A 25,405-nucleotide genomic window follows, 5' to 3' on the forward strand; every position below is an offset into this window, starting at 1 on the left:
CATGTTGTAACCCAATACCATACTACATACCAGTGTGACAGTGTTTGCAGGTCTTCACAGTGTAATGTTTTTACATTCAATATACAAAAAAATCTAAGTTATTTAGCGCGGTTTGAATGAGATGTAAGTCAGTGGATGTCAAACCGTGACTTTGAAATACCACTGCTAATTAAACCCAACAAAATAGCTAAATGTTTTCTCAAAGATTTATTATTTCACTTTTTGTTTTCCAAATCACCTCCCTAAAACTGTCTCACCACTGTCTCACCACTGTCCACACATTTAGGCTAGTTTTAATTACTCCCAGCTGTGAGCAGGTCGTTCTACATTGCATGTGAACATAGTGTTTCAAAAACATTCTAAAAAGACAATTGAATAAGTAACTAAATAAATATAGTACTAATAAATAAATGGAAATAATGATGCAAGTTTGTCTGCTGGTCCGCTGTGACAAATTAAATGATGGATATATGAAATGCACAAATTGAATAAAAGTTGCCTAGTGTGATTCACTGTGGTGGCCTCACTGGCACGTTTAGTGTTCTTCCAGACAGCTTGATTCTCAGACTGTATTTTTCTGCTTGTCCTTATTATTCAGCCCAACATTGTGAAAGTGTGAGAACTGGAGTGGTTAGCCGCAGGCTGGCTAAGCTCAGGTTCCCTGTTTACCCCGCAGAAACTAATATCCTATTAACTGTGTCAACCAGCAGACATTGTGGGGCACCTGACAGGTTCTCACTGTGGCTATAATCCCTGGGATTTAGAGGTCTGCACCGTCGCACTAGTTAGCTGCTCTCAAACTGCTACCGAGTAAAAAGGTAGATTTGCATGTGCAGTTCACCCGGCAGATACCTCTTAATCCTTAAAGAGTTGGCAGTGTACTGTACCTTTTTATTTATCTGCTCAGTTTGTTGGTTGATTGTGTATTTCTGTGCAGAACCCCCTTTACTTTTCTTTACTCCTGATTGTAGCCAAAGGGCTGAGAGGCGATGGTGGATTCTGTGGTGGAATATTCTGAGGAGAAATGTACAGCACAGCTATGAGGTTTGGTAGCTTATTAAGTCAGTTGGTAATTGCTCACGTAGGAAAACACACAAGGGGATGGATGAGAGCAATCTGTTGTGACTGAATGTACGTAAGCGATTTCATAATTTTAATTTGATTTGAGACAAAGAACTGTATTTTATGTGGATCTGTCATGTCATGGCTGGTACCTAATCCATTTATCAAGGTCTGTATCGGTGGTGATACTGATCTGGCATATTGGCCATATATAAAGATCTTGGAAAAGTGTTTACCGCTGTAAGCTGACAGTCAGCTCTGAGGTTATTTATAATTGAAGTAGTTAACACAGCACCTTCTGTTTTGTGAAAATCACCAAGCTTTGTTTAGCGAAACACTGGGGTAAACATAGCCTAGGAACGCTTTGGAAGATGTTAACAGATAACACTGATGGAGTAAGTGTTGTTGGAATATAAAATCCCACTGGCTCTGGTGTAAGTGTGCATGTACGTGTGTTTGTGTGCAACAAATAATAACTTCAATGTTAACAGCTTTCCTGTCATGTAAGGGTTAACTAATGCAAAGCACATCTCTGCTGTCCCTGCACGAGGAGGTCACTAGTTTCCCTTGGCTCTGTCTCTTCCCTTTACGGCCAGGGACAGACGAGGATGGGCTGATTGTTGCCGGGCGTCCCCCTCTGTTTGTAAAAGGAAGTGAGGTTTGAAGGTCAGGAGACTGTCGGTGGGGAGGCATAATGGAAGCTATGCATGTAAGGCCATTACGTTGCTGCTTGACAGCAGGCTAGATGTTGTTATCTAGTCGGGGATGGTATTTTTTTTTTTCCACAAGTTGCTCTTCCTGACTCATCCCAAAACAGAAGCTTTCAGCATGGTGCTACAAGATAACAGCTAGTCTGAATGTTCCACAGAATGATAGCCCTGCTGTGTAGGGAGCTGTGTATCTCACAGATTAGTCTGTCATGTTGATGTTTGGTGCCCCAATTTAATGTAATGTCATCAGGAGAGCGTCTGTATCAACTTCAGCGCCACAAGTGCTTTATGTAGCAACGGAACAGGTTTAGTGATGGACTGTTTTCTTTGGAAGCTACGCCCACTAGTCTCCAGTATAACACATCACAAAAACCAGTGTCCAAAAATGCTTTTCTTTAACCTTAGATAATATTTATTACAGTTATTTACAGAGTGATGTTTCACCGTTTCTAATATAAGTTTCTTTTGAATGGATGAAAATGGAAAGAAGACAAACAATTCAGCTTTATTGACACAGGCAGGTTTTCGTTAGAGTTTGCTTGTTGTATTTTAGATGATTGCAGATCAGTACCGGTATTTTTTCCTTGTCAGAAATGTCGCTCGCTGTGTTCAGTCTTTAGCAGGTCTCTCTGAAATCTACAGTCACCAGCTGACCTTTGCCTTTCTTTGGGTAAGATTACCCGTAGTTAAAAATGTGAGGCCAAATTCCCCTTGATCTTTACAATGTAAAATATTATGTTCATAATCAAGCAAAAAGGCCAAAGGGAGAAAGACAAGTCATATAATGCTTGGGTATTGAATGAGAGTATTGTGACTCCTACTATGCGCAGCTCAACAGACCCCGCAGTGTCTTCCAACAATGGCTTCTTGCAGGAATTTCTCTCTGCAGCTGTGTTCAGCTAAACCAGACACTGCCAGAGATTCTTTTTCAGAGACGCTCTCTGTGAGGTATGGTGTTAGTAATCGTCTAGAAATGTCCAACTTTAAACCACAGCTTTTTACCAAACTGTAATACAATATTACCACCAAGTTTAGAGAAATGTGGCTAAATGTCATCCTCTTCCAATCAGAGCAGGAAAATAACAGTTTTTAACTGTCACTACATGAGTTGATACATCCCAAAATATTGTGGATGTCACGGTTTATAGTCGGGGTTTGATATTATAACTGTATTAATGTGTTTAAAACAGAACAAAACAAAGTTGTTGTGTAGATTGCACTTTGTAACCACAGTGTGTGTTCACAACAACCGCAAAATGATTAATGTGAACTTTATCACTTATGCTTTCAGTGTGATCAGCCAATTAGGTTTTTATACTAGAATTGCAATTATTGGTAGTCAAGTAAAATAGCAGTGTAGCTATTAGCCATGTTTTGAGTTGTAAAGGGCAGTCTTATTTTAGGGTGTAAACAGTAAAACAGTTGATACGAAACTCATCCTTCCTCTTTGACACGATGTTAACCCCTCTTCTGTGTCTCTGCCCTTTCCTCCCTTAGGAAATGACCTAGAGGCCTTACAGATACATTTGTGCTTTTGTCGCTCTAATCTGCATCCGCGGAGAGCAGCGAGATCTGGAAGCACACTTGTTTCCGCGGTGAGTAATATCTACCTCAGCCAGAATACAGGGGAGAAACCAGGAAGCTGCTGGAGACTTCAGACAGGCAGACAGAGCTATCAGCTGGCCACTCGCTCACTGCCTGCTGAGTCCTGCTTTGTGAAGAGGATTTGAGACGGACTGGATCTGTCTGCCCTTCGCCTCCCACAGCTCCTCTACCAGCTAGTGTACAAGAAACCACATCCTCCGATTCCAGTGCTTACTTACGTGTTTTTTTTTTTTGTTTTTTTTTTATTACTGTCATTTTTCCTCCGTGCTGTTGACCAGTGTCTGATTTTCCTTGGATTCACTTTTCATTTTTGCTTTCAGCTTTTAAAAGGATTTTCTACTTTTATTAGTGCAGGCTGGTAAAGGTTATATATATGTACATACATATGTGTGTATACTCTGTATACTGTATGAAGAAGGATTTTTTTTCCCATTCTGAAGGAAAGTTAACGCACTTTAAAACTTGGCTGTAGTATCACTTTAAGTAAGTTAGGTGTTTTTGACTTTTCCTCCCCTATTATGATAATTTTGTTTGAAGCTGGAAACAGAAAATCTGGAGGTGTGTCTGTGACGGGCCTGACGTATCTGCAGCAGGGCTGCATGTAAGCATTTCACTCAGCCTGCCAGTCTGTCTGATCGCCCTCCGACCTCACCCAAGTCTGTGCTGCCTCTCTACAAAGCACACTGAGATGAGCCTCTGGCAGGTGGAATCCTTGAGCTGTCTTTTTACGTAACTTGAACAGTTTCAGGACTGTGGACTGGGTTTGGTGTTTTTGTAAAGAGGACAAGAGCACGTTGCGGGGGAAAATAAAGTAAAAACAGCAGCTTCCGGTGCTGTTGCACCACTTATGTATTGTTGTAGTGCGCAGGAAAGTAAAATGGACTACAAGCGTCGCTTTTTGCTCGGCGGGTCCAAGCAGAAAGTGCAACAGCACCAGCAGTACCAGATGCCTGAGCTGAGCCGGACCTTGAGCGCCTCCCTGGCCTCCTCTTGCTCGGCTTCTACGCCCATGGGCACCGGGGTGGGCATGCCTGGCAGCTGCCACCCACCTCCTTCTAGCGCCACCACCGCAGTTGCAGACATCCAGCAAGGCATCTCCAAATACTTGGACGCCCTCAACGTGTTCTGCCGGGCCAGCGCCTTCCTCACAGACCTGTTCAGTAGTGTGTTCAGGAACTCTCACTATTCCAAAGCAGCTATGCAACTGAAGGACGTGCAGGAACACGTCATGGAGGCGGCCAGCAGGCTGACTGCAGCAATAAAGCCCGAGATCGCCAAGATGTTGATGGAGCTGAGCGCCGGGGCCGCCAACTTCAAAGACCAGAACGACTTCAGCCTGCAGGATGTTGAGGTAGGCGATCACACAGAAACGCACACCATCTCCACTTGTTAAACTCATTTGTATACTGGAGTATGTCACATTGTGTTGACTTAAGTAGAATGACTCTGTCTCGTGTCTGCAAACTAAACAAAACAATTATTGACATTCAAGTGTACTGTTTGCTCTCCTGGAATGAATTAGTTAAGCTCACAACCTTAGGCGCCATAGTTAAGCACCACATACTTTATCATTTTCATTTACTCATGACTCGTCTTCAAGCGGTGATGCTAAGATGCTTAGCCGCACTCTGTCAGAGAGCTAGCTTCATGAATCAGTGTTTCCTGGCTCAAATAGGATTCTCACGCCCAGTGTTAAGCTGGTGTCAAGATCTGAGGGTGAGGTGTGAAAAACACTGAGGATGTGAGAAGGAAAGTCATCTTTTGTCACTGTGAATACCACACAATCTTTCCACGACACTGAATTTGCTGATGTGAAACATTGTAGCTCAGTTGTTTTTCATGGGAGGATTTGGAGAGTGGTGCACTAAATAACCAAAAGGCTCAGCTGTGATATGTGAATCAATTTCTCTCTCTGTCTCGAATTCCTTTTGCGTGTGTCTGTCTACTTTACACCCTTGTTTTTCTTCATTTGTCTCTTGTCACACCTGATTAATTGAGATTTTTAGCTTTCCCTTAAAGTCCCAAAGCGATAAACACACACGCACCTGTGTGTGACCATTAGTGCCAGACCGGTTAATCTGTGGTTGTGGTCGTTCACACAAGAACTGCATCTGCATTGTGTCACATCTTGTATAAATATATTCGCTCAACAGAGTTTAACCTGAACATTATTAAGAGCAGATCTTATGGCTGAGAGAACACAAGTCACTTGAAATAATAGCAGTGTAATAATCCTATAGTTTTTGTAGAATCCCTGCTCACCTTTTTCTGCCAAATCTAGACTGTGTCAGAGCCACTTTAAACTAGGGTCAGGAGGTGCTTGAGGCCTGGTTGGATAATGCATGTCGATGCTGTCAGACCTCAAACGGGTTCATTTCAGGTTACAGTGTCAGTCTGAGATGGACACCTGCAGAAGATCTGGACACAATTATTGTAAAATGAAGAGACTCTCTGGTTGACTGCTCTGGCGTTGAGAAGTAACAATAATGAATTGTTAGCTGTGATGGAAGATTTAGTTGTAATTGTGCTGCCCGAAGAGACACACTCTCATGTTGTTCCATCAGCACTGAGTAGCTGTATTTTCAGCTGTACACCACACCCAAGCAGCCCCCAGCCTAAACCCCATCTTTCCATATGATTACGACATCTGCTTATTTACCCTTCATTTAATACCCAGTTGTGAGCTTGTGGAACTCCCTGTGTGGCTGATCACCCCTATCCCAGAGATTTGGAGAAGATGTCCTTAACCGTTTTCTTGTGGCAGCATATTGAGACATGCAGTTAATGAGAATAATCACATTGTGACTTGAGTTCAGTAGTTTCTGGGATTTTAACGGTATGCTAAACAGGAATTGTCTGTTACTGTTTGTAAACACAACATTCAAGCCTGGCCCTCCTCCCTACACTGCTTGTGTGTAAACAGCAAGGTGCTGTGCCATTGTAGGAACGTCACATTTGTTGTAAATAAGTCTTCAATTAGCAGTTATTTTTCAATTATTTCAGTTCGATAGAATTGTGTTTATCCTGAAGGAAATGCTTGTACCAGAGAATGCTTCAAATTACAGTAACAACAATTAACATTCAGAAACTACTAACAACCAGTGGGTTCCCTGGGTCAGGGTCACACACTGGACCTAGGTTTTGAAAACAACTGATTAGAAAATAGTATTAGATATCAAATATATTAGATGTCCAATAACCAATAATAATTAATTATTTTTTCAATTAATTGTTTTGTTGTTTGGTCTAAAAAATGACAAAAAATGGTCAAAAATGGCGATCAGTGTTTCCCCAAGCCCAACATGTCATCTTAGTGTCTTGTTTTGTCCACAACCCAAAGATAATCAGAAAGTATTCACATTTAAAAACCTTGAATCAGAGAATTTTAGCTCTTTTTTCCCCCCCATTTTTCCATTGGATTTTGGATTATTGTCAAATATATGCTCTGTGGCAAACAAATATTTATGATACTTATGCATTTTGTGCAGCCAGATCCAATCTTATCCACACAAATGAAGACTACATGATTATTGAAGCCTAAACGTAATCACCAGAAGTACAAAGCTATAGTAAGGCTGTTTGCTATAAACGAACTACACTACAGTCACATGACCTAACTTAGCCACCATAACAAGACTGTAAAGCAGTGTTTGGCGTAGCTTGGCATGAGGGTGTTCTTTAGTTTTCATTTAGCCAATTGATGCAACCCTCTTTTTTAAGACACACTGAAGCTTCTAGGTTCACAAATGACTGATGTGTTTTATGTTGTAGAGCAAAACATTAAAAGTCTCTGAAGCTTGTGTTAAACCACAGACCTTAATTTCAGGCGTCTAACAACAAAAAAAAAACATTAAAAAAAAACCCCTGCTGACTTTGAGACAAGAGAACTGTGAGTGGTAAAATGCTAACTCATTTCCTGCTTTTAGTACTCATTCTTGGCTCACTCTGTTCCTCTTTGCTATTTCTTTATTTCAAATATATCTCCTAATATTTGCGACATAGAGAAACACTCCTGTATAAAACAAAAAAATAATGGGGGTTATCAGTGTTTCCATAATCCTGTAGCATGTAGCATGGAGTGGGTACATGGCTGCGGCCAAGACACTGGAGGAGCAGCAGGACCTCAGTGGATGTGGCTGAGCCCAAAACAGGAAACACTTTTGCACCGCAGTCAGTAAATCTGACTCTCTGTGGTCTTGGATATGAACAGATGAATATTAGAGGAAGCCCAAGTCTGTGAAAGTTTAGACCGCATTGCTTGGCACTCACACTTGCTGTCTGGCCCTGGGCATAAAGGGTACATTTGTTAAAGCAGAGAAGGAAATGTATTAATACTTCTCTTTATAATGGCCATATTCGAATATGTTAGTTGTGTTAACCTCTGGGAAAACACTGCAGATACACAATAGTATCATGTTGGTAGAGTGAAGTATAATGTGCTGGTTATATGTGAATAAAGCAATTTGCATTGAGTTATCTGTGGCGTAGGTTTGTGTTCACTCATGTAGAAGATTGCTTTTGAAAACATATCTGCACTGCTATCTCCATGTTTTGTTTTGGTAAAGTTCTGTGTACGCACAGATTGATCTTGTTTAGACTTAGCTTGGAGTAATTGCTGCTAATTTAGTCTGTCCTTTACGATGTGATGTATTTGTGACTGTAAAAGGGATTTTCCTTTGTCTGCATGAGTCAAGGAATGCTGTTTGGCAGCTAGATGTATTATGAGGTCTTCAAAAAGAACCAAATGCATTTTTGAGTTTGGGGAGTTGTGGTATGTGAAGCTTTTCCCCCTGTGTTCCCGAGCTCACGTCTCCTTCTCCTCTTTCTTTCTTTCTTTTGACCCTCTTTTCCTTTTTCCTTCTTTCTTTTTTTTTTTTTGTTTTGTTTTACCAAGAACCCCCTAAAAGTTCAGGTCAGTGCAGTCTGCAAAACAAACCACTTTTTTTTTCCATATCAGAGCCTGGCTCCCTGGCTGCTCAGAGTGACTCCACTGCCAAATATGCATGAAAATGTCACGGTTTGTTTAGAGGCCGTTTGCCGAGCTTGTAAGTTTAAACCACAGAGCGAAGACCAGAGGCAGACAGAGAGGTCCCCACAACCAGAGAGACCTTCATGGCCGCTCTCGTTAGACAACTGCATATGCTCTCCCAGCCAATTCCAGTGCACACTGGAAAAACAACCTTTTAGTCTTCAGCTGTTAAAAACATTTTATTTTTGAATACTGTTGCTGTTTGCTTGATGAAATGTGGTCATATGAGGGCTTCATCTAATTACAGTGAAACATAGGATGTATTTATTGTAGGGGTTATTTTTTGGCTGTTTTTACTTGTGTGTTGTGAAGGGAGACAAACTTAGGTAGGAAAAAAACTGAATAGTTGGATTTAAACTTTATGAGGTTTCTACCTGTCTGCTGCTGACCGACGTCATGAGCATCTGTATGGCAGCCAGGAAAACATTAAGCAAAGATGAGCTCAAAAATATCTGTACTACATAATGTTAGTCGGAGAAAGGCTAAAACACAAGTGTGATTTGTAATGAAACATAGCGTACCCTGCTGCTCACAGGTTGATGTAACAACATTTCTGGGTGTGCTTCTGTTTTCAGTTCAAATCAAAACAAGTTTAAAAGTACCCCCGTAGTTTTTGCCAACTCGTAGTGCTTTGGAGCAATGTGATACACATTCCTGCTGATGCTTTAATACTATTTAAAGGTTTGATGTACCTCAGAAAAACCAAAAAAGTAAGAAATATAGATGGTAAGTGGCTGTAACGTGTTCACAAATGCCCAAAAAGGACACTGTAAGCTAGCAAACATGGCTGTAAACAGTGCATAAATTAAAATTTTAAAGTAAGCAACTGCTTTTAACACATTTGTTAGACCTCAAGGAAATACACAATGTGTTTGGATAAGAAACAATGAATGTAAACATAACTTGTGTTTGTTGACAAGAAACCCCCACAGGGCACCTTTTAAAATATGCGTTTTAGCTCAATCATTATGTTCTTTAAAAAATGTCAGAAATGTACACTTGCTCATCAGGCTGATGAGATCATATCTAGGATGACTTTAGAGACCTGCAGTAAAACCAGTTCCAGTTTGTAGAGTACCAACCAACAGATAAGACATTCAGAGGTCAAGACAGTTGTGACCTTCCTGTTTCTCTAGAGTGAATGTGTAAAAGGAGACCCAGAAAAAGACAAAGGTTTGCCACTGACATTAACCAACGTAGGTAGGCTGCTTGTTTTGTTTTTCACATATCAGACAGCATAACAACATGAACATCTGGTTATTATAACAGCCTTGTACTCCCTTTCCCTAGAAGAGGTTTAGATCTCAGGGACACCATTCTTCTAGATTGGATGGACTTATAGTGAAGGTGTTCTCAGAAAATAGAAGTATAAATGTTGATTGGTTCATGATTTGCCTTGTTTGGACCTGAGAGGGGCCCAACATCGGCTTGGCTCTGCTGCACTCTTATTTCTCATATTTTCCATGACTGTGTAGGATACAGCACAGCCAATCACATGTGTTATCCATTATCTTGTGCTGTAGCCATGGCCTCATTTTTTTCCCTCGCTCGGTGATTGTGGACGACTCTGTAACACTTTAAGTTGCATTTGATCTCATTGTCAGCTTGTGCACATGGTATTTTGTGATCTTCCTAAGGATACACTGCAGGTGGTATCAGTTTGCATTATTTTGCTGTGTGTAGTGTCCAAGCGTCATTATCAGGCTATACAGTATATCTCTTGTTATCTGTTATTTGTCGTCTTTGCATACACACTAAATCCCAGCTGACTGATTGAGTTGCTTAATGTCAACAGCAGGAGCAGGAATTTCCCATCTTGTGCACACTGGATCTGGGCCTGTGTTTATTAAGCCTCCCAGAGTCAGCCCGGAGTAGGCGGAGGGATAGGCAGTATGTCGTCTATTTTATACATGGTATGATGGGTTTGAGTTTAAGGACACAGACTTGTATTTTACAGCTCTTGTTTTTATTGGCCATGCTAGCCGCACAGCTCTAGTGATGGTTATGTTGGTCAGCCGGCCTGTTTGTCAGGTGGTCAGTCGGTCAGTCAATCACTTTGGTCCAGAATGAAGTATCTTAACTACTTGATGGTTTTCCATGAAAATAAACAGTCATGCTCTCCAGAGCAGACGTCCTACTGACTTAGGTGATCCAATGTCTTTACCTATAGCACCACCAGCAGGTTGACATTTTTGGTTTTTATTTAAACATCACATCTATTATTGGATGGATTGCAATGAAATCTGGCACAGACATTAGACGTATATTTTTTTTAAATTTAGATTTTGATAAATGTGACTAAGTGCAATGGAAAGAGATTCTGGGAATAAAAGATGACATACAGTCATGATGCATAGGCCACTGTGTCACCTCTGGATTTCTTTTAACATGCATATGTATGCACACAGGACTTTTACCAGAACTCTTTCAAGAGCACATAGTTGCAGTATGAGTTGTTCAAAACTCTCTATTTCCATTGTTCAGTTTGCTCACTGTTTTTATATATCCATTGTTTTCATTCGTTTCAGGCTTGACTGGTGCTCTATTTATCACGTCATCTTGTTGCTCCCTCTGCTGCTGGGGCACCTGACTGGAGAACTATTCACTGCTTACCTCAGTGAACTAACTTCCATTCTCATAACAGCACTAGGTGAAAAAGCACATACAATTGCTTTTTTCCCCCCAAATATTCTGAAAATGTGGTTATAATTTGTCCTACGTTTTGATGGAAACCTGACTACACACCATGTTTAGTAAAACAAAGTCGACAAACTGAGTAATACCAAATGTATGGACATGTTGGAAGCCTTAATACACAACAAAGTGGACAATAATGGACCAGTTTGTGGCTAGAAATGGTATTCTGTCCTCAGAGTCTAATTGTTTTTGTATTTTGGGATCTCTCAAAATGCATTGTGCTCTCATACAAGGACCATTGTAACTAAAGAAATTCTCAATACCTACAGTAAGTAAAGCAGGCCACAAACCCAACAATTGCTTTTGTGATAGCATTTTTAATCTTTTTATTCGGCATATGAGTCAACAGTAGAGAGGCGACAGGAAATAAATGGAAAAGGAGGGAGAATGACATGCAACAAAGGTCCCTAGCCAAATCAAATTGGGCATGTTGCGATAACAGTATATGGTGCGTGTCTTAATCCTGTGCAGTAGGTCCATCTCACGAAATGACAAAACGGTAAAGCAGCTGTTGAAGCTCCAAAGTCCTGGCTCAAATATTCCAAAAAGGGCAGTGGATTAGTCATCACACACTGTTTTATAGTTGTGATGAAAACAATAAAGCTTCCAACAAGTGAAGATTTCATGCCTTTTAGGCATTTACACAGTTTAGTTTTGGTCTCCATGTTGAAGAATGAAGGTAGCTGCGTCCTGTTGTTCCTGTCTGCCATCAGAAAGCAGCAACATATTTCTGTCTTTACAACGTAGCCTCCCCCTTGAGATATTTTCAGCAGGTACCTGAAAAAGAAAACCCTGTGAGCATGGTTAACCCTGTGGTGTCCTGTTTCTCTTATTTTGCTTACTGAACAACAAACAGCCTCTGAGCCCGGACTATTCTCTCACCAAACATGCAATGATTTATGTCACCCCAAAATACTTGTTATGCTTGTGTGAATATTTCAGCAGTGTTCTGATAATTGTAATTAAATATTTTCTTTTGTGTATAATTTTCCTATTTTCCTTGACTAACAAATTACCACTCAATTTAAAGAAAGTTAAGGAATAAACATAGATACTGTGATACGGTAGATAAATGTATGTATGTGGCCCAGTGAGGAATAAAGTTTTCAAGCTGACAAAAAATTAAAATAGGCTGAAACTGCATGACAGTTGTTTTTGCTTTTATGATGATGTTATTTACTTATAACTTAAATCGTATTCTCAAACAATGTAATTTAAGAGTTTTAATTGAAAATCATTTGACAAAATAAAAAAAGTCATGTGGCATAACACTAAAGAATTCTTAAAATATTGTAATTTCAAAACATTTTAAATCAATAATACTTAAAAAATATATAGTGAGACAGTTACCAATATTTAGAGCTCCAGAAAATAAAACTTGCACAATCATTTATCTCATTATAATGTATTTGCTTTAGACATGATGATATATGTTGAGGTTCTTTACACACATTTTAATGTTGCACTGTTTGTAAGCTTCAAAATGTCTGAAAATCTTTAACAGCACTTGACATCATGCTGCTATTGTTTATCCCACCTGACTGAAATTGTTACTCTGTACGACACCTTAAGGAGTTTCCACGTGAATCATCATTTAAAAACAACTTAACCATAATTGATGTTCATAAATAATACATGTTTATGTATGCAAAGAGAATCGCAATGAAAGTTGATTTTTCAAGAAAATCAATTAGGCTACTCTGTGAAGAAATCACCACAGACCCAAAAAATCATTCAGTATTGTTTCTTTCCTGGATTTCGTGTAACAAAGTTTTTAACATTTCCCAATATTTTTTATCATTTATATTCCTAAAGGTTCTCTTTACAATATTCAAAGCATTATTGTGGCAGCAAACCACTATTTGCTTTGTAAAGATACAGTGGAGTAATAGTGTCCTGAGTAGAGTGAAGTCAGAATAAAATGCCTCATGAAATTGCTTCCAAAGGCTTTTTAGTCTAGATGACATTGGCCGACTACCAGTTTTGGGACAAAATGCTTCAATGCATAACAATCAACTGGATGTCATTTTTTTTGTAATATTTGAATACATTGTTGGCAACATTTATATAATAATACATGCGGCAGAGGTTTTAGGTGTTATTTGATTTTTAATTTTTTTTTTTTGTACCTTTTTTGTATTTCACCATGAGGTGTGGACAGTTATCCAGTATGACATTTTGTAAATATAATATCAAATAATTCTTAAAATTTGTAACATCATCAGCACATTTTCATACAAAATAGTAAACAGAGATGAATAGAGTCAATAAATGTGTTTTTAGGAACATTTTCCTTATTTTTACTTCATAAAAGGCTTCAAAATTGTGTCATATACAGAGAAAACTGTGTAAATAGTAGATACAAAAGAAAAAGTGGTGCCAGGGTGAGCATTAAATATTGCTATCCTGGCTGCAATTTTCTAATCTTTAAGCATAAATAGACAAACATTCCCTCTCACAGAGACAAACACACTGCCATATTCAATATGTTCTCCATCTTTCTTTCGTTTGCAAATACAAATACACATTGTGCTCATTGTCAGATGTTTGGTATCTGTTTACAGCACATGATTTACCACAAATGCAAACACATGCACACATTAAGTTAGATGAAATCTGCCCTGGAAAAGATGTTGTACTTTCAAAGATGTATTCTCTGATGTCTGCTGTATGACACGGCCTTATGGTATTTGTTGTGGCAAATGGTTGGGAAAAGTGGTGGACAAAAAAACCAAACCACATTGTGTTCTAGCAGAGCATTGGTCGGAGCATGACACTCTTCCAGGTGCCCTCATTTTCTTTTTTAAGTTAGTTTTTTATGATTCATTTTAGTGTCGGTAAAAGGAGCAGCCTTAAGACAATCGGCTGATACAGTTCATGTGATCTGTTGACAAAAAATGAGTGAGACTTTTAATGGTGGGACATTATTTTATGGAAATATACTGTGTTGTAAAAAAAAAAGAAGAAAAAAACATATTGCACCTTATTCCAAAGGAAATATCTTTGCTTAAGCCACACAGTGTACATTTCAATAAACCATTTTTAATGTGCATGAAAAAATCTGTGATGTTTCTTACACATTTACAGCTAGGCCTATACCAAACCAACTGCACTTTTCCTGTTAAGTCAATGTTCTCTGTTCTCCAAGGTGTGAAAAAGAAAACAGTAACAAGCTCAAGGTAGTTTTGGAGATTGTAATTTTGTATTTTCTTTTGGGTTTCATAGTTGCCGAATGTTTTTGGCAGAACGGGCCTGAAAATGTACAAAATATCAGAGCTAGGGAGACCTTGTGGGCGAGGCAGTCAGTATTAGTAAACAGTGTTTTGTTGGTAAAGTAGCACAAAAAGTGGGTTATTCAGAGTGATAATTAACCACCGAGGTATGTGGTCATACATGTTTCCTAGCCTGCAGGCACTCGTGTAGTTTGGTGTCTCATACATCATGATTTAGGCACTCTAACATGTTAATGATGGATGTTCGTCAAAATGAAAGTATGTATGATGTAACAGTACTCTGTGTCATCTGTTTCCAGGTGCTGGGTCGGTGCTTCCTCACGGTGATGCAGGTCCATTTCCAGTTTCTATCACAGGCGCTGCAGAAGGTGCAGCCCGTGGCTCAGTCCTGCCTGGCAGAGGCTCTTGCCCAGGCCCAGGAGCGTTGCGCCAATGCCCGCTCCCAAAACTCTGACCTGGGGCCCCTCACAGAGCTGGAGGAAGCCTCACGCTCGTGGAAAGGTGCAGCTCAGGTATGTAGCCACAGGGCGCCCCAGGACTCTTCATAGTCTGGGCCGTGGAAATATGGGGTTTGACTGTGTGAGGTGAAAAGCTGACTTGTTAAACATTCCTGAGAAATGCCAACCGTTCATGATTTCCAACTTCAATTTCCTATTTCCTCTTTTTCGGGCTGCAGTTTGACTGTGAACCTGCAGTGTTATGTTCTGTACCCCTCAACACTCCAACCCATGTAAGGGAGGCAGCTTTGTAAGAGGGACTAACTAATCCCCAGGCTAATCAGTCCCGCTGGCCCATTTTGAGCTTTGTTGTATAAAGTAAGGCAGAGGGGAGAATAGCGGGTTGATTGATCTGTTAAGCCCTGGCATGCAGAGTGTAAGCCCTGGAGGGGAATAGGCCTGGATAGACCCTGGTAGAATGTGCTGGGCGGGCATTTTGACAGAGGGAGGCCGCCAGGACTCTTTTTCAGAAGCTGTACACATGCTTTTATCATAAAAAAAATGAACCTCTCAGTGCTCGACATCTGTTTTGTCAAAAGTGTTATAATTTTTTAAGTTTTGGATTATTCAAAGAAATTTCTCTCTGTCCTTTTTTAAAAACATCATTTATTTAAATTTTATTTTAGAAGTCCTTAACACCAACCACATTTTTAAAATGCTGGTCATCTAATTTTGCAATATGATCTCATTCTCAAGTATCGCTTGCATTTCTCTGTGAGAATGTGCCGTAGTGGTGTAGATGTTCTGCTGTCACTCTGACCCAGTACTCTGCTGTGCCCTCAGGCCATGGCGAGGTTGAGAGAGAGGGGCCGGGACGGCTGCCTGGCAGGCATCCAGGTTCAGCAGCTCTTCTGCTCCAACAACACCACCATCCCTGAGCACCAACTGAAGGAGCTCAACATGAAGATTGACAATGCTTTACAGGTATCACCCCAAAGACCAGGGCAGGGAACCACAGCTACTGTTAGTCCAGTAGTTTGTGGCTCTAGAAAGGTCTGGATAAATGTTTAAGAATGACAAAGGCAACCACTTATGCAAGTTATGTTTGTAATGAATATAAATTGATGTAATTGCAATTTTGGTGTAATAAATGTCATCATTGATAAAAATTAATAGACCCTCATGTTTTCTCTCCATATTTAGGCCTATAAAGCAGCACTAGAGAGCCTGGGTCATAGCGAGTACGCACTGAAGGCCGGCTTTCATCTGAACCCCAAAGCGGTGGAGGCAGCCTTACAGGTGGGTTCACTCTCAAGAAGTCTGTAAAACTCTTGAATGCTTGATAGAATGATAAGTATTGAGGGATAACCTACAACCATGTAATTGGACAATACAAACTAAGATTTATCGAGTCTTCAAATTTGACTTATTCTCTAGATGGAAAATGTTGGTTTTCCTTTACTATTTTTTCTTCTTTAATTATAATGTGAAAAAAGCAACAATTATTCTTTCATTGCTGTGTCACTGTCATGTGTCAATGTTTTTGTGTGTTTTGCACTGTTGTGTGTTCGTTTACATGCTGGTGTGTGTGTGTGTGCGTGCAGAGCTGCTGCAGTGAGGCGGAGGCCCAGCAGGCGGGCAGGATGCAGACCACCTCCCAGCCCATCCAGTGCGAGCTGCCCACCATCCCTGTACAGATCGGCTCGCATTTCCTCAAAGGAGTGTCCTTTAACGAGTCAGCGGCTGAAAACCTCAAGCTGAAAACGGTACAGTCCCCTGTTCGACTTGCCAGCCTCATAAAACATCTATCGGTTACCCACCTTGTTCTCCCAAAAGGTTAAAATAACAAAAAAAAAGGAGTGAAGTGTGAACCACTTTTCTTTAATGATTGTGTTTTATGTTGCTCTCAAAGTCACCCATGTTGTCAACATCAGCCGACAGTGATGGCAGACTGCTTTGATGATAGCCCATTGTGTTTTGTCTCCTTAGCACACGATGCTGCAGCTCATTAAGGAGGCGCTGGGCCAGAATGGAGTGACCCCCAGGGACGACTCTCCTGTCACTGAGGTCCTCAACCAAGTCTGCCCATCCAGTTGGAGAGGAGCCTGCAAGACAGCTGTCCAGCTGCTGTTTGCCCAGGCTGGTCTGGTGAGTACAAATGTTAAAGACCAGGGTTGCTACTGTAAACCTTTTTGTCTTGATTATTCCTGATAATTAATCAGAGATAGAAACAGTGGTCACGTAACCTGCAATCTCATGATAATGGGGCATTCTCCAGTTTAGTTTAGAATTACATTTATCTTAAAGGAGCAGTATGTAGGATTTAGTGGCATCTAGGAGCAAGGTTGCAGATTGCAACCAACTGAATACCACTCTGCTCTCCCCTCTCCCCTCCCGTTTTCCGAGCGTGTTGTAGGACCTAAGGTGGCCTTCAGGTAAGGTAAAACAGGAATGGCCCCCCCTAGAGCCGATGTTTGGTTCATCCATTATGCGCAACCGTAGCAACATGGTGGACCTCATGGAAGAGGACATATGTAGATATGAAGGGCTCTTTCTAAGCTAACACAAACACAACTATTCTTAGTTTCAGTCGATTATATTCTGCCAATAAATCCTACACACTGGACCTTTAACTACAGTGCAACACTTTAATAATAGCTGGATATAAATGGGTGTTTATATTCATGAAGTACAGTTTACATTTTGGGCATTTAACTAATGCTCTTGACCAGAACAATTTAAGGTGAACCTAACAGTGACATAAGAAACAAACACAAGTGGAATCTATTTTTTGTGTGTGTGAACAGTCATAAGAGAGTAGTTTTGTGTTCCACGGTTGTGTGGAAATTTCTCTGTTGGATCCTCTGTTCAGTATTTTGTTCTTGTTAACATCCGTCACCACAGTGTAGTTGATACTACAGAGCAGTGGAAAGTAGGTGACGTGTTGACGTGAACAGGCCTGTTGTACCTCACTGACACTTCTGCTAAAGTTTCTGAATTCTCTCCTTTTGTGTGTCTGTGGGTTTGGCAACTCGCATCCCATTGTTTGTCAGATTTGTAATGGAGATGAGGAGATCTGTCCGCTTGCTTTGAGGCAGCCGAGAGGTGTAAACAAACACCATAGAGACACAAAAGGAAAGAAACATTCCTGCAGCATCTGGGTGAAGGATGGGCTCGCCTGGGCGGGTTTGCAAACAGAATCTCCCCCTGCTCCTGTTGAAAAGGAGAGTCACGGGGAGGGAGGGTCAGCGGCAGGACTTTCCACAGAGCAACACCAGTGTGTTTATGCTCCGGTGTTTATTTCCTCTGTGTGGTCTGCCCTGTTTTGTGCGTAAAGCTGAGGGAGTGTTCCCATCCAGCCGTACCAGCCCCGTGCTGACTGTAAAACAATCCCTGGATGATAGATGAGCGCTTTGCATTAGCTCCTTATCTGATCCTATAGCCACTCAACCCAGAATAGATCACACAGCAGCGTGAACGGACACACACACCGTCCATCACACACTGTCTTCCCCACACTTTTTAAAACACTTGTATATTGATACTCATACATTCACTGTCATGTGCTAGTCATACCTCACCCCACACAGTCTTTCTCATCCCTAAAGTCTTTTACACTCACTCAATACTCACAATCACCAGTTCTGCTCTGCTGTCGCTCCCGGCAACATTATTCACCAGCGACTCCCTTTTTCCTACCAGTCATGGCATTCCGAGTCCAGCAAGAAGTTGACCTCGTCTGTTTTGCTGCATTTCCTCCTCCTTCCTGCCCCCAATGACCTTGTCATATGTGTTTCAACACCGCTGACAGACTGTTTGCGTGTATGCATGGCTCTCTCACTTGGGCAGCCCCGGGTTTCTAAGGATACACCTGCCTTTTTAATAACAATAGGAGAACTTCCTGCAATACAGGAAATAGACTCCTCCTACCTTCCCTCCCTCTTTGTGACCCAGCTGAGTTGGTCTCGAGGAGCCAAGGCCACTTTCAAAGAACTTTCAAATAAATTTGAGTAGCAGCAGGCAGGAAGGCTAGCCTGTTTGTTGCCACTGGCTGATTGAATGCATCGGGCTTCCTTACCTTGAACTGTGTCTCTACTCGGTGCCAGACGCCATTGAAAAGCCTTTGACTTGTGGCCATGTTTTTCCATGTTTCCATGGCTGGTAAAACTGCAAAGTCTGACTGGTTTACATATTGTAGAGGGTAAATTTTTATTTTTAAGACTGTCCGTTTTGTTAAGTTGTATTACACTGGAAAATTAGTCAACAGTATGATATAAACATTTGTGGATTTCTTGCACAAGCAATATTCACATTAAGAAAATATATGGCTGTGAATGAAGCTTACCTGTCAGGAGATGCTGATGTAGGTGTGTTTGTGTGTCCTAACAGGTGGTTGTTGATACAGCTCAGATTGAGAACAAGGAGGCCTATGCTCCCCAGATCACTCTTGAGGGTTCCAAAGTGGTGGTCCAAGTTCCCTCTACGTGGTAAGTTCATCAAGGCACTTTGTAAAGACGTTGATGTCAAACTATGAAACGTCTTGATTGTTATCAGTCCTAGTTACAAGCACCAATATCGGATTATGTGGTTTTGTGCACACAGCAGAATGTAAGTGTAGAAAAGTAAACGGACAAGTTATATATGTAAATCATATGTATACAGACTAGGGCTGGGTATTGATACTCAATAATACCTTTTAAGGTATTGAAACTTCTCCAGTCAAACGATACCTGCATTCAATCTTTTTTGTACCATGGTTGAAAAATGACTATTTGTACGGTTTTGCTTGCAGTCAATCACTCCAAGTGTTCTTTAATTCAGTGCGATGTGTGATTGGCCCACTACCTCAGCAGCTATAACCCATACAGGAAGTTGAGCACATTGTATTTGACGGTGTTGGCAGTTAAGTGTGTTGAGATGCCACCAAAACTTTGAACAGTATGGCTGTACTACATGCCTGTGGTACCTGGTGGCATTTTACGCAACTGAAGGCTTCTGTTCACATGATTGGTACCAAATGAAGTAGGGAAAAAATGTTTCAAATTAAGTCCTATCCTGGTATCAATATCACTTTAAGGGTACTGGTATTGGTACTGATAACGTCATTTTTTAGGTGGTACCCAGCCCTAATACAGACAGAGATGGGAGGTAAGAGAGAGCAGACGCTGTCATGATCTAATGTTCATAACACAATGAAGAGGAATGGAGATTCTGGTTAATACACTGGGTATACTGGACTGAGTACATAAAGCTGTTCAGCACCCTTTGTAATATTGTGTTAACATATTTGCATTAACCATACGTTGGTAGTATATTTTTAAACCGCAGTGCTGACATTATCACATCTTAAAATTGTAATGTTTTTTCATGTAGTTGTAGCATCGTTCTATATGCTCTGTGCTGAATTTTACAGTCACTGCTCATCAAGACTGTCTGGCAGCTGCAGCAGGAGTGTAAACATCTTGGAATTTAACACTAGAAAATCCAGATGCCTTTGTGGTTTGGACTGAGTCAAGTAGTGTCAAGTGAGGTTTACAATGGTTCTGGAAAATTTAAATTCATCCAGACCTACATTTAGATCTACAGATCATTCACAAATAATACAATACAAATCAATAAAAATACAGTTATGATGTGTTCGTGCCTTAATTATTGCCATATTTATACAGTTTTATACACACATTCATAGTCGGGCTGGCTACAGTAACTATCTTGGAGCAGTTCTGACAGCAGATCCTGGCAAATCTAACACCAGGGAAAGTCATGTGTTATTTGAGAAAAGTGAAAGCATTTCAACCTCATTCAAGTCATTTGTGGTTTGACAGTGTGAGAAGTTTGAATTAGCATCCAGGTAAAGAGATGTGTTTCTAAGTTGTGGAGATGCAACAGGCCATGATAAATACACTACACCAGTCTGAGCTGAAAGAGGAGCCTGTCTGGGTTTTATTTTACCCTTCTTTTCTTGTTTATGAATGTACAGTGTCAAGTATTCATTTCTTTAGCAAATGCACCTGGGCTTTTGTACGCAAGACATTGTGTGGATTTGTAGGTTCCTGTCTCATCATGTTGTGTGTGTGCGTGTGTGTGTGCGCGTGTGCGTGCGTGTGTGCGTGTGCGCGTGTGTGCGTGTGTGTGTGTGTGTGTGTGTGTGTGTGTGTGTGTGTGTGTTTTCAGGTGTCTGAAGGAGGACCCAGCCACTATGTCCTTGCTCCAGCGGAGCTTGGATCCGGAGAAGACTCTTGGTCTAGTAGACGTGCTCTACACAGCGGTGTTTGACATCAACAGGTGGAAGGAGAGAAAGTGAGTGAATGCTGAATCTTAATAAATAACCACTTAGTTTTCTAACAAGTAGCTTCATATACAGGTGATGTCTGATGTGTATACTATCTGATGAGATTTAGAGTTATTTCACACTTAACAAAAAAAGAACGCTGTTGCGTTTGTCCAGTCAGTATGGTTCATTTGGGCTAGTGTGAAAGCTGTCAATCAGACCCTGGTGCACACCAAACAACCGGAGAAATGTGTCTTGAAAAGGAGGGTTCCGCCGCTGCTTCCAGGCGGAACTCGTGGTGTGGCTTGTTTGGGTTGTGAAAACAAACCAACTACAGTTTTTAGCATGATTTCAAAAGCTTAACCAAATCCATCCGCTGATAGTGAACTGTTCCGGAAGCAATCTTATGAATGATCTGTAAAAGCCATGTATTTTTATATATATATATATATATATAAATCTTTGGTAACCATGGTGACATGTATTTGTGTCAGCATGGGAGCGCAAGGATTCTCCCTGATTAATCTGTCAAAAGCTGTTAAAACTGCTGTGCTGGTATCTTACTCTGTGTGCTTTGACAGCTCATTAAGTCTATTAAAAAGTGTGTGTGACATGTAAGTCCCACATTATTACTGTACAAGATGCCTCTTTCTCATGTCTCAACAGCTGGTTGATTTGCTGTCTGAAAATAGTAATAACGCTGATAATGACACCGTAAGTGACACCAGATAACGTAAATATACAAATAGAAGCAATGAAGTGCTGCATAAACTTCAGTCAGTCATCGGAGTTTGATTTTTCTATGTGGGTCCTGATGATGCAGGATGACAATCACCAAAAATCAGTGTGAACATGGACCAGCCCAGAACTAAAATGCAAAGATGTTTAATTTTTTCCCCTTGGTCAGGACCAAATGAACCAAACTACAGGTGTGAAAGCACCTTTAGATAAGTGAATTCAGATTAATGTCGTACTTTTAATATTAAATAATTAATTACTTGTCCTCCTTTTCTCTCCAAAAGAGAGCAAGCCTTGCCCACTATTCAGATCCAGCTGCAGCGAGAGATCCCAGACTATGGTGTTCAGGCAGACCTGCCCCCAGGCACCAGCTCCAAGTCCTCCAGTGGATTGCCCAAAACAATATCCAAGCTGACTTCCAAGTTCACCAAGAAAGTCTCATCCAGCTCTAATAGTGGGGGCAGTTACTCCATCCCAAGCACCCCATCTCGCAGCATGCTGACAACCAGTAGCTCTGAGGATAAGGCCAAGAGCCTGGGCCACAGTGACGGGAGGCTACAGAGCATCCTGCAGATGAGCAGCCTGTCCTGCACCCCAGATTCTACCCAGCAAAGCCTGCTGGCCAACGGCTTAGAGGACCAGGGGATGAACCTGCCGACTGACCAAGAGATGCAGGATGTCATCGACTTTCTCTCAGGATTCAACATGGTAAAATCACAGCAGGCTTCGCCCTTGGTGAAGAGGAGGAACTCTGTGGCGTCTGCAAACCCTGCTGAGCTCAAGCCCCCGAGTGGACCTCCGCCAACTTCCCAATCTATCTCTCACAGTACCCTACAGCCCCAAGCTCAGCCCCAGCCTCAGCCCCAGCCTCCACCATCGGTGCAAAAGCAGCAGCCTCAGCCACAACCACAGCCACCTCCTCCGCAGCAGCAACAGCCCCAGCAGCAGCCCGCTCCTCCACCTCAACAGCCCTCCCCACAAGCCCTGCAGTACTACCAGCACCTCCTGCAACCAATCAGTCAGCAGCAGCCACCTCCTCCTCAGCTTCCTCCCCAGCAGACGCCTCCCCAGGTTCTGCCACAGCAAAGAGTGGCAAGCAAGTGGCTCGGCACCTCTGGGCAACAGCCTCCACCGCAAGGCCCCCCAGCGGGGCTGTCACCCCTGGGTCCAATTGGGCAGTGGGGCTCTCCTGGACTGCCGGATCTGAGCTCGGATCTGTACAGTCTGGGCCTGGTCAGCACCTACATGGACAGCGTCATGTCAGAGATGCTGGGTCAGAAGCCACAGGGTCCACGCAACAACACCTGGCCCAACAGGGACCAGAGTGAAGGAGTGTTTGGAGTCCTGGGAGACACGCTGCCTTTTGACCCCGCAGGTGAGACCCACCTCCCTTTTATATGTCCACAAGGTGTATCTATGTGGATTTTACACATCACAATAAGACTGTAGGTAGTAGTCAGTAGGTTTATTAGAGGAGCATGGAGTAATTAACACAATCACATGTCATTTATGTTGAGGATGACACAGTAAGTTGGCCTTCTTTAAAACTGTCAAGTCAGGAGGGGGAGGGCAAATATACATTTTTCAGACAGCTCATTCATTGTAGAAATCTCCATCCTCTTCACAGACAATTGCACACAACAAATGTCATGTAAAATTGCTTGTTGCTAATAATGCTAACACAAGGTAATTTCATTGGCTATTAGCAAACAAAATCATCAACTTGTGGCCTGTCATCTCTTTTGTCATGAAGAGATGTGCAAACAGGAGTGTTGATGTTGACCTTCCATGCTCCTCAGTCAGACTGTTATGTCAGCAGTGTGAGGGGATGCAGGCCTGGAGCTTTGCTGACAACATTGTTTCATTATTTAAAAAAAAAACCTTCAGAGGAGCAGCATAGCAATGTTTTTATGACTTACAATGCAGTTATTAGTGAGTCATTCATTATACCAGGAGACTAAAGCAGGGGTTGGGTGTCCTGAATTAAATACCCATACAAGCCAGTTGAAATTATTAAGATGCCTGCAGTGTGTATCCAGATGACATATAAAAAGTTACTTATCTAAATTCAGATCTTCATAGTCCCATAAAAGAACCGTTTGTTTGCAGGCATCATTGGTAACAACATAAAGGGACTACTATACAAAGATTATTATCATACACAAAAGGCAACATCATTACATCCGAGTGGAGCAGTGTAATAGCAGTGGGGTTGCATGATGTCCCTGAAATAATCAGGATGGTCACATTAGTGAAGGCCAGACTACTGAAATTATGTTTATTTATTAGGCTTTATTCAGTGCAGTCAGTATGGTGGATATCTTATGAGGAAGTATGTTAAATGTCATTACTATGCAGTACAGGTGTCATGCTGTGGTGCCAGTCAGTGTAGAGTAAAATCTTGTATGTGATACTATTAATATACTATCCCGTAACCACTAAAGGATTTCAGACACTGTTGGACCCTGATCTGAGAAACATAATCAATGTAGGTCAGATAGAGTGAGCAGCTGTTTTCCCCAAATGTAGCTGCGACTGTAAGTTGACAATTTATGCTGAATTTAGCCTGTGTCAGATGCTATTTTTACAGTGCAGCAGACTCTTTTGATTGCAGTCGAGGCCTATTGTGCAGAGTTGACTTACGGCTATTGTGATTTTTCTGCTATGGTAGACAGTCTGGCTAAACGGATTGAGCTCCAGGGAGCGAAAGAGAAAAGCTGAGGGTGTCAGAAACTCATAGCTGTGTTTATCCTCCCTTTCCACGCGCAGTTGGCTCGGACCCGGAGTTTGCACGTTATGTCGCTGGCGTCAGTCAGGCCATGCAGCAGAAACGGCAGGTGCAGCACATCCGTCGCCCCAGCAACACGCGCAGCAACTGGCCAATGCCTGAAGAGCAACACAGGACCTGGTCCCACCCAGAGTACTACAGTGAAGGGTAGGTATCTGTACACAACATCTTCATTATCACAGATTGTCTGCTGTACAGCAAAATAATCCATGTTGTTTAAACAAGATTAGTCAAACTGGCATTTTAACATGGGCATGACTACAAGGAGAATAAGAAAAGATGGAATTAATGTCAAACAGTTGAACACAGCATCGTACTGCCATTGGCAAAACCTAGATGATACCCATGATGTGTTGCGGGTACATCTTGATGTAGGTCTTCCTGCGGTATCACCTTTTTAAATGCAGACAAAACAAATCAATACTGAGTAGTTTATAAAGGCAGATAGTTTTCTACCAATCTCTTCAGCTTTCATTCTTTAAGAGTACCTAAACCCCCAAACCACTTCTTTTTTTCGGTTGAAAACCAATGTATATGGCTATTTAGTAGTGCTGTTGATAGATTCAGGTCCAAATCTTGACATTTGAGTGCACACCAAACTAGTGGCGATCGAGGCTGACTGTTGCGTCACCTCACGTCGTCAAGCACGTATATTCTGTGCCTGAATAAAAGGAAATAACTCTCCATACCAGCAGGTGACGGTACTCTGTATATATCATTCAAAAAGGGAAAGTGGAAGACCCAAAGGACGGATTGAAGAGTTGGCCACTTAGCACATTAACAACACAACCCAATGTTGAAAGAACAAAGGATATATACCTTTCGCCAGCAAACA

General features: G+C 41.5%; 1 protein-coding gene across 3 annotated transcripts in view; it reads left to right on the forward strand.

The window, feature by feature from the left end:
• Nucleotides 1–25,405, forward strand: part of LOC126390084 (granule associated Rac and RHOG effector protein 1-like) — a 37,001-nt gene that overhangs the window by 7,492 nt on the left and 4,104 nt on the right. For all 3 annotated transcript variants that reach the window (XM_050044213.1, XM_050044220.1, XM_050044204.1), the window contains exons 2-11: nt 3,270–4,728; nt 14,636–14,848; nt 15,617–15,757; nt 15,977–16,072; nt 16,378–16,539; nt 16,763–16,921; nt 19,163–19,260; nt 20,948–21,073; nt 22,067–23,157; nt 24,552–24,717. In XM_050044213.1, coding sequence (XP_049900170.1) covers nt 4,225–4,728; nt 14,636–14,848; nt 15,617–15,757; nt 15,977–16,072; nt 16,378–16,539; nt 16,763–16,921; nt 19,163–19,260; nt 20,948–21,073; nt 22,067–23,157; nt 24,552–24,717 — 2,756 coding nt within the window. In that variant the 5' untranslated portion in view covers nt 3,270–4,224. The remainder of the gene's footprint in view (nt 1–3,269; nt 4,729–14,635; nt 14,849–15,616; nt 15,758–15,976; nt 16,073–16,377; nt 16,540–16,762; nt 16,922–19,162; nt 19,261–20,947; nt 21,074–22,066; nt 23,158–24,551; nt 24,718–25,405) is intronic.

The sequence above is a fragment of the Epinephelus moara genome, chromosome 1, assembly GCF_006386435.1.
Source record: "Epinephelus moara isolate mb chromosome 1, YSFRI_EMoa_1.0, whole genome shotgun sequence".
Taxonomy (NCBI): Eukaryota; Metazoa; Chordata; class Actinopteri; order Perciformes; family Serranidae; genus Epinephelus; species Epinephelus moara.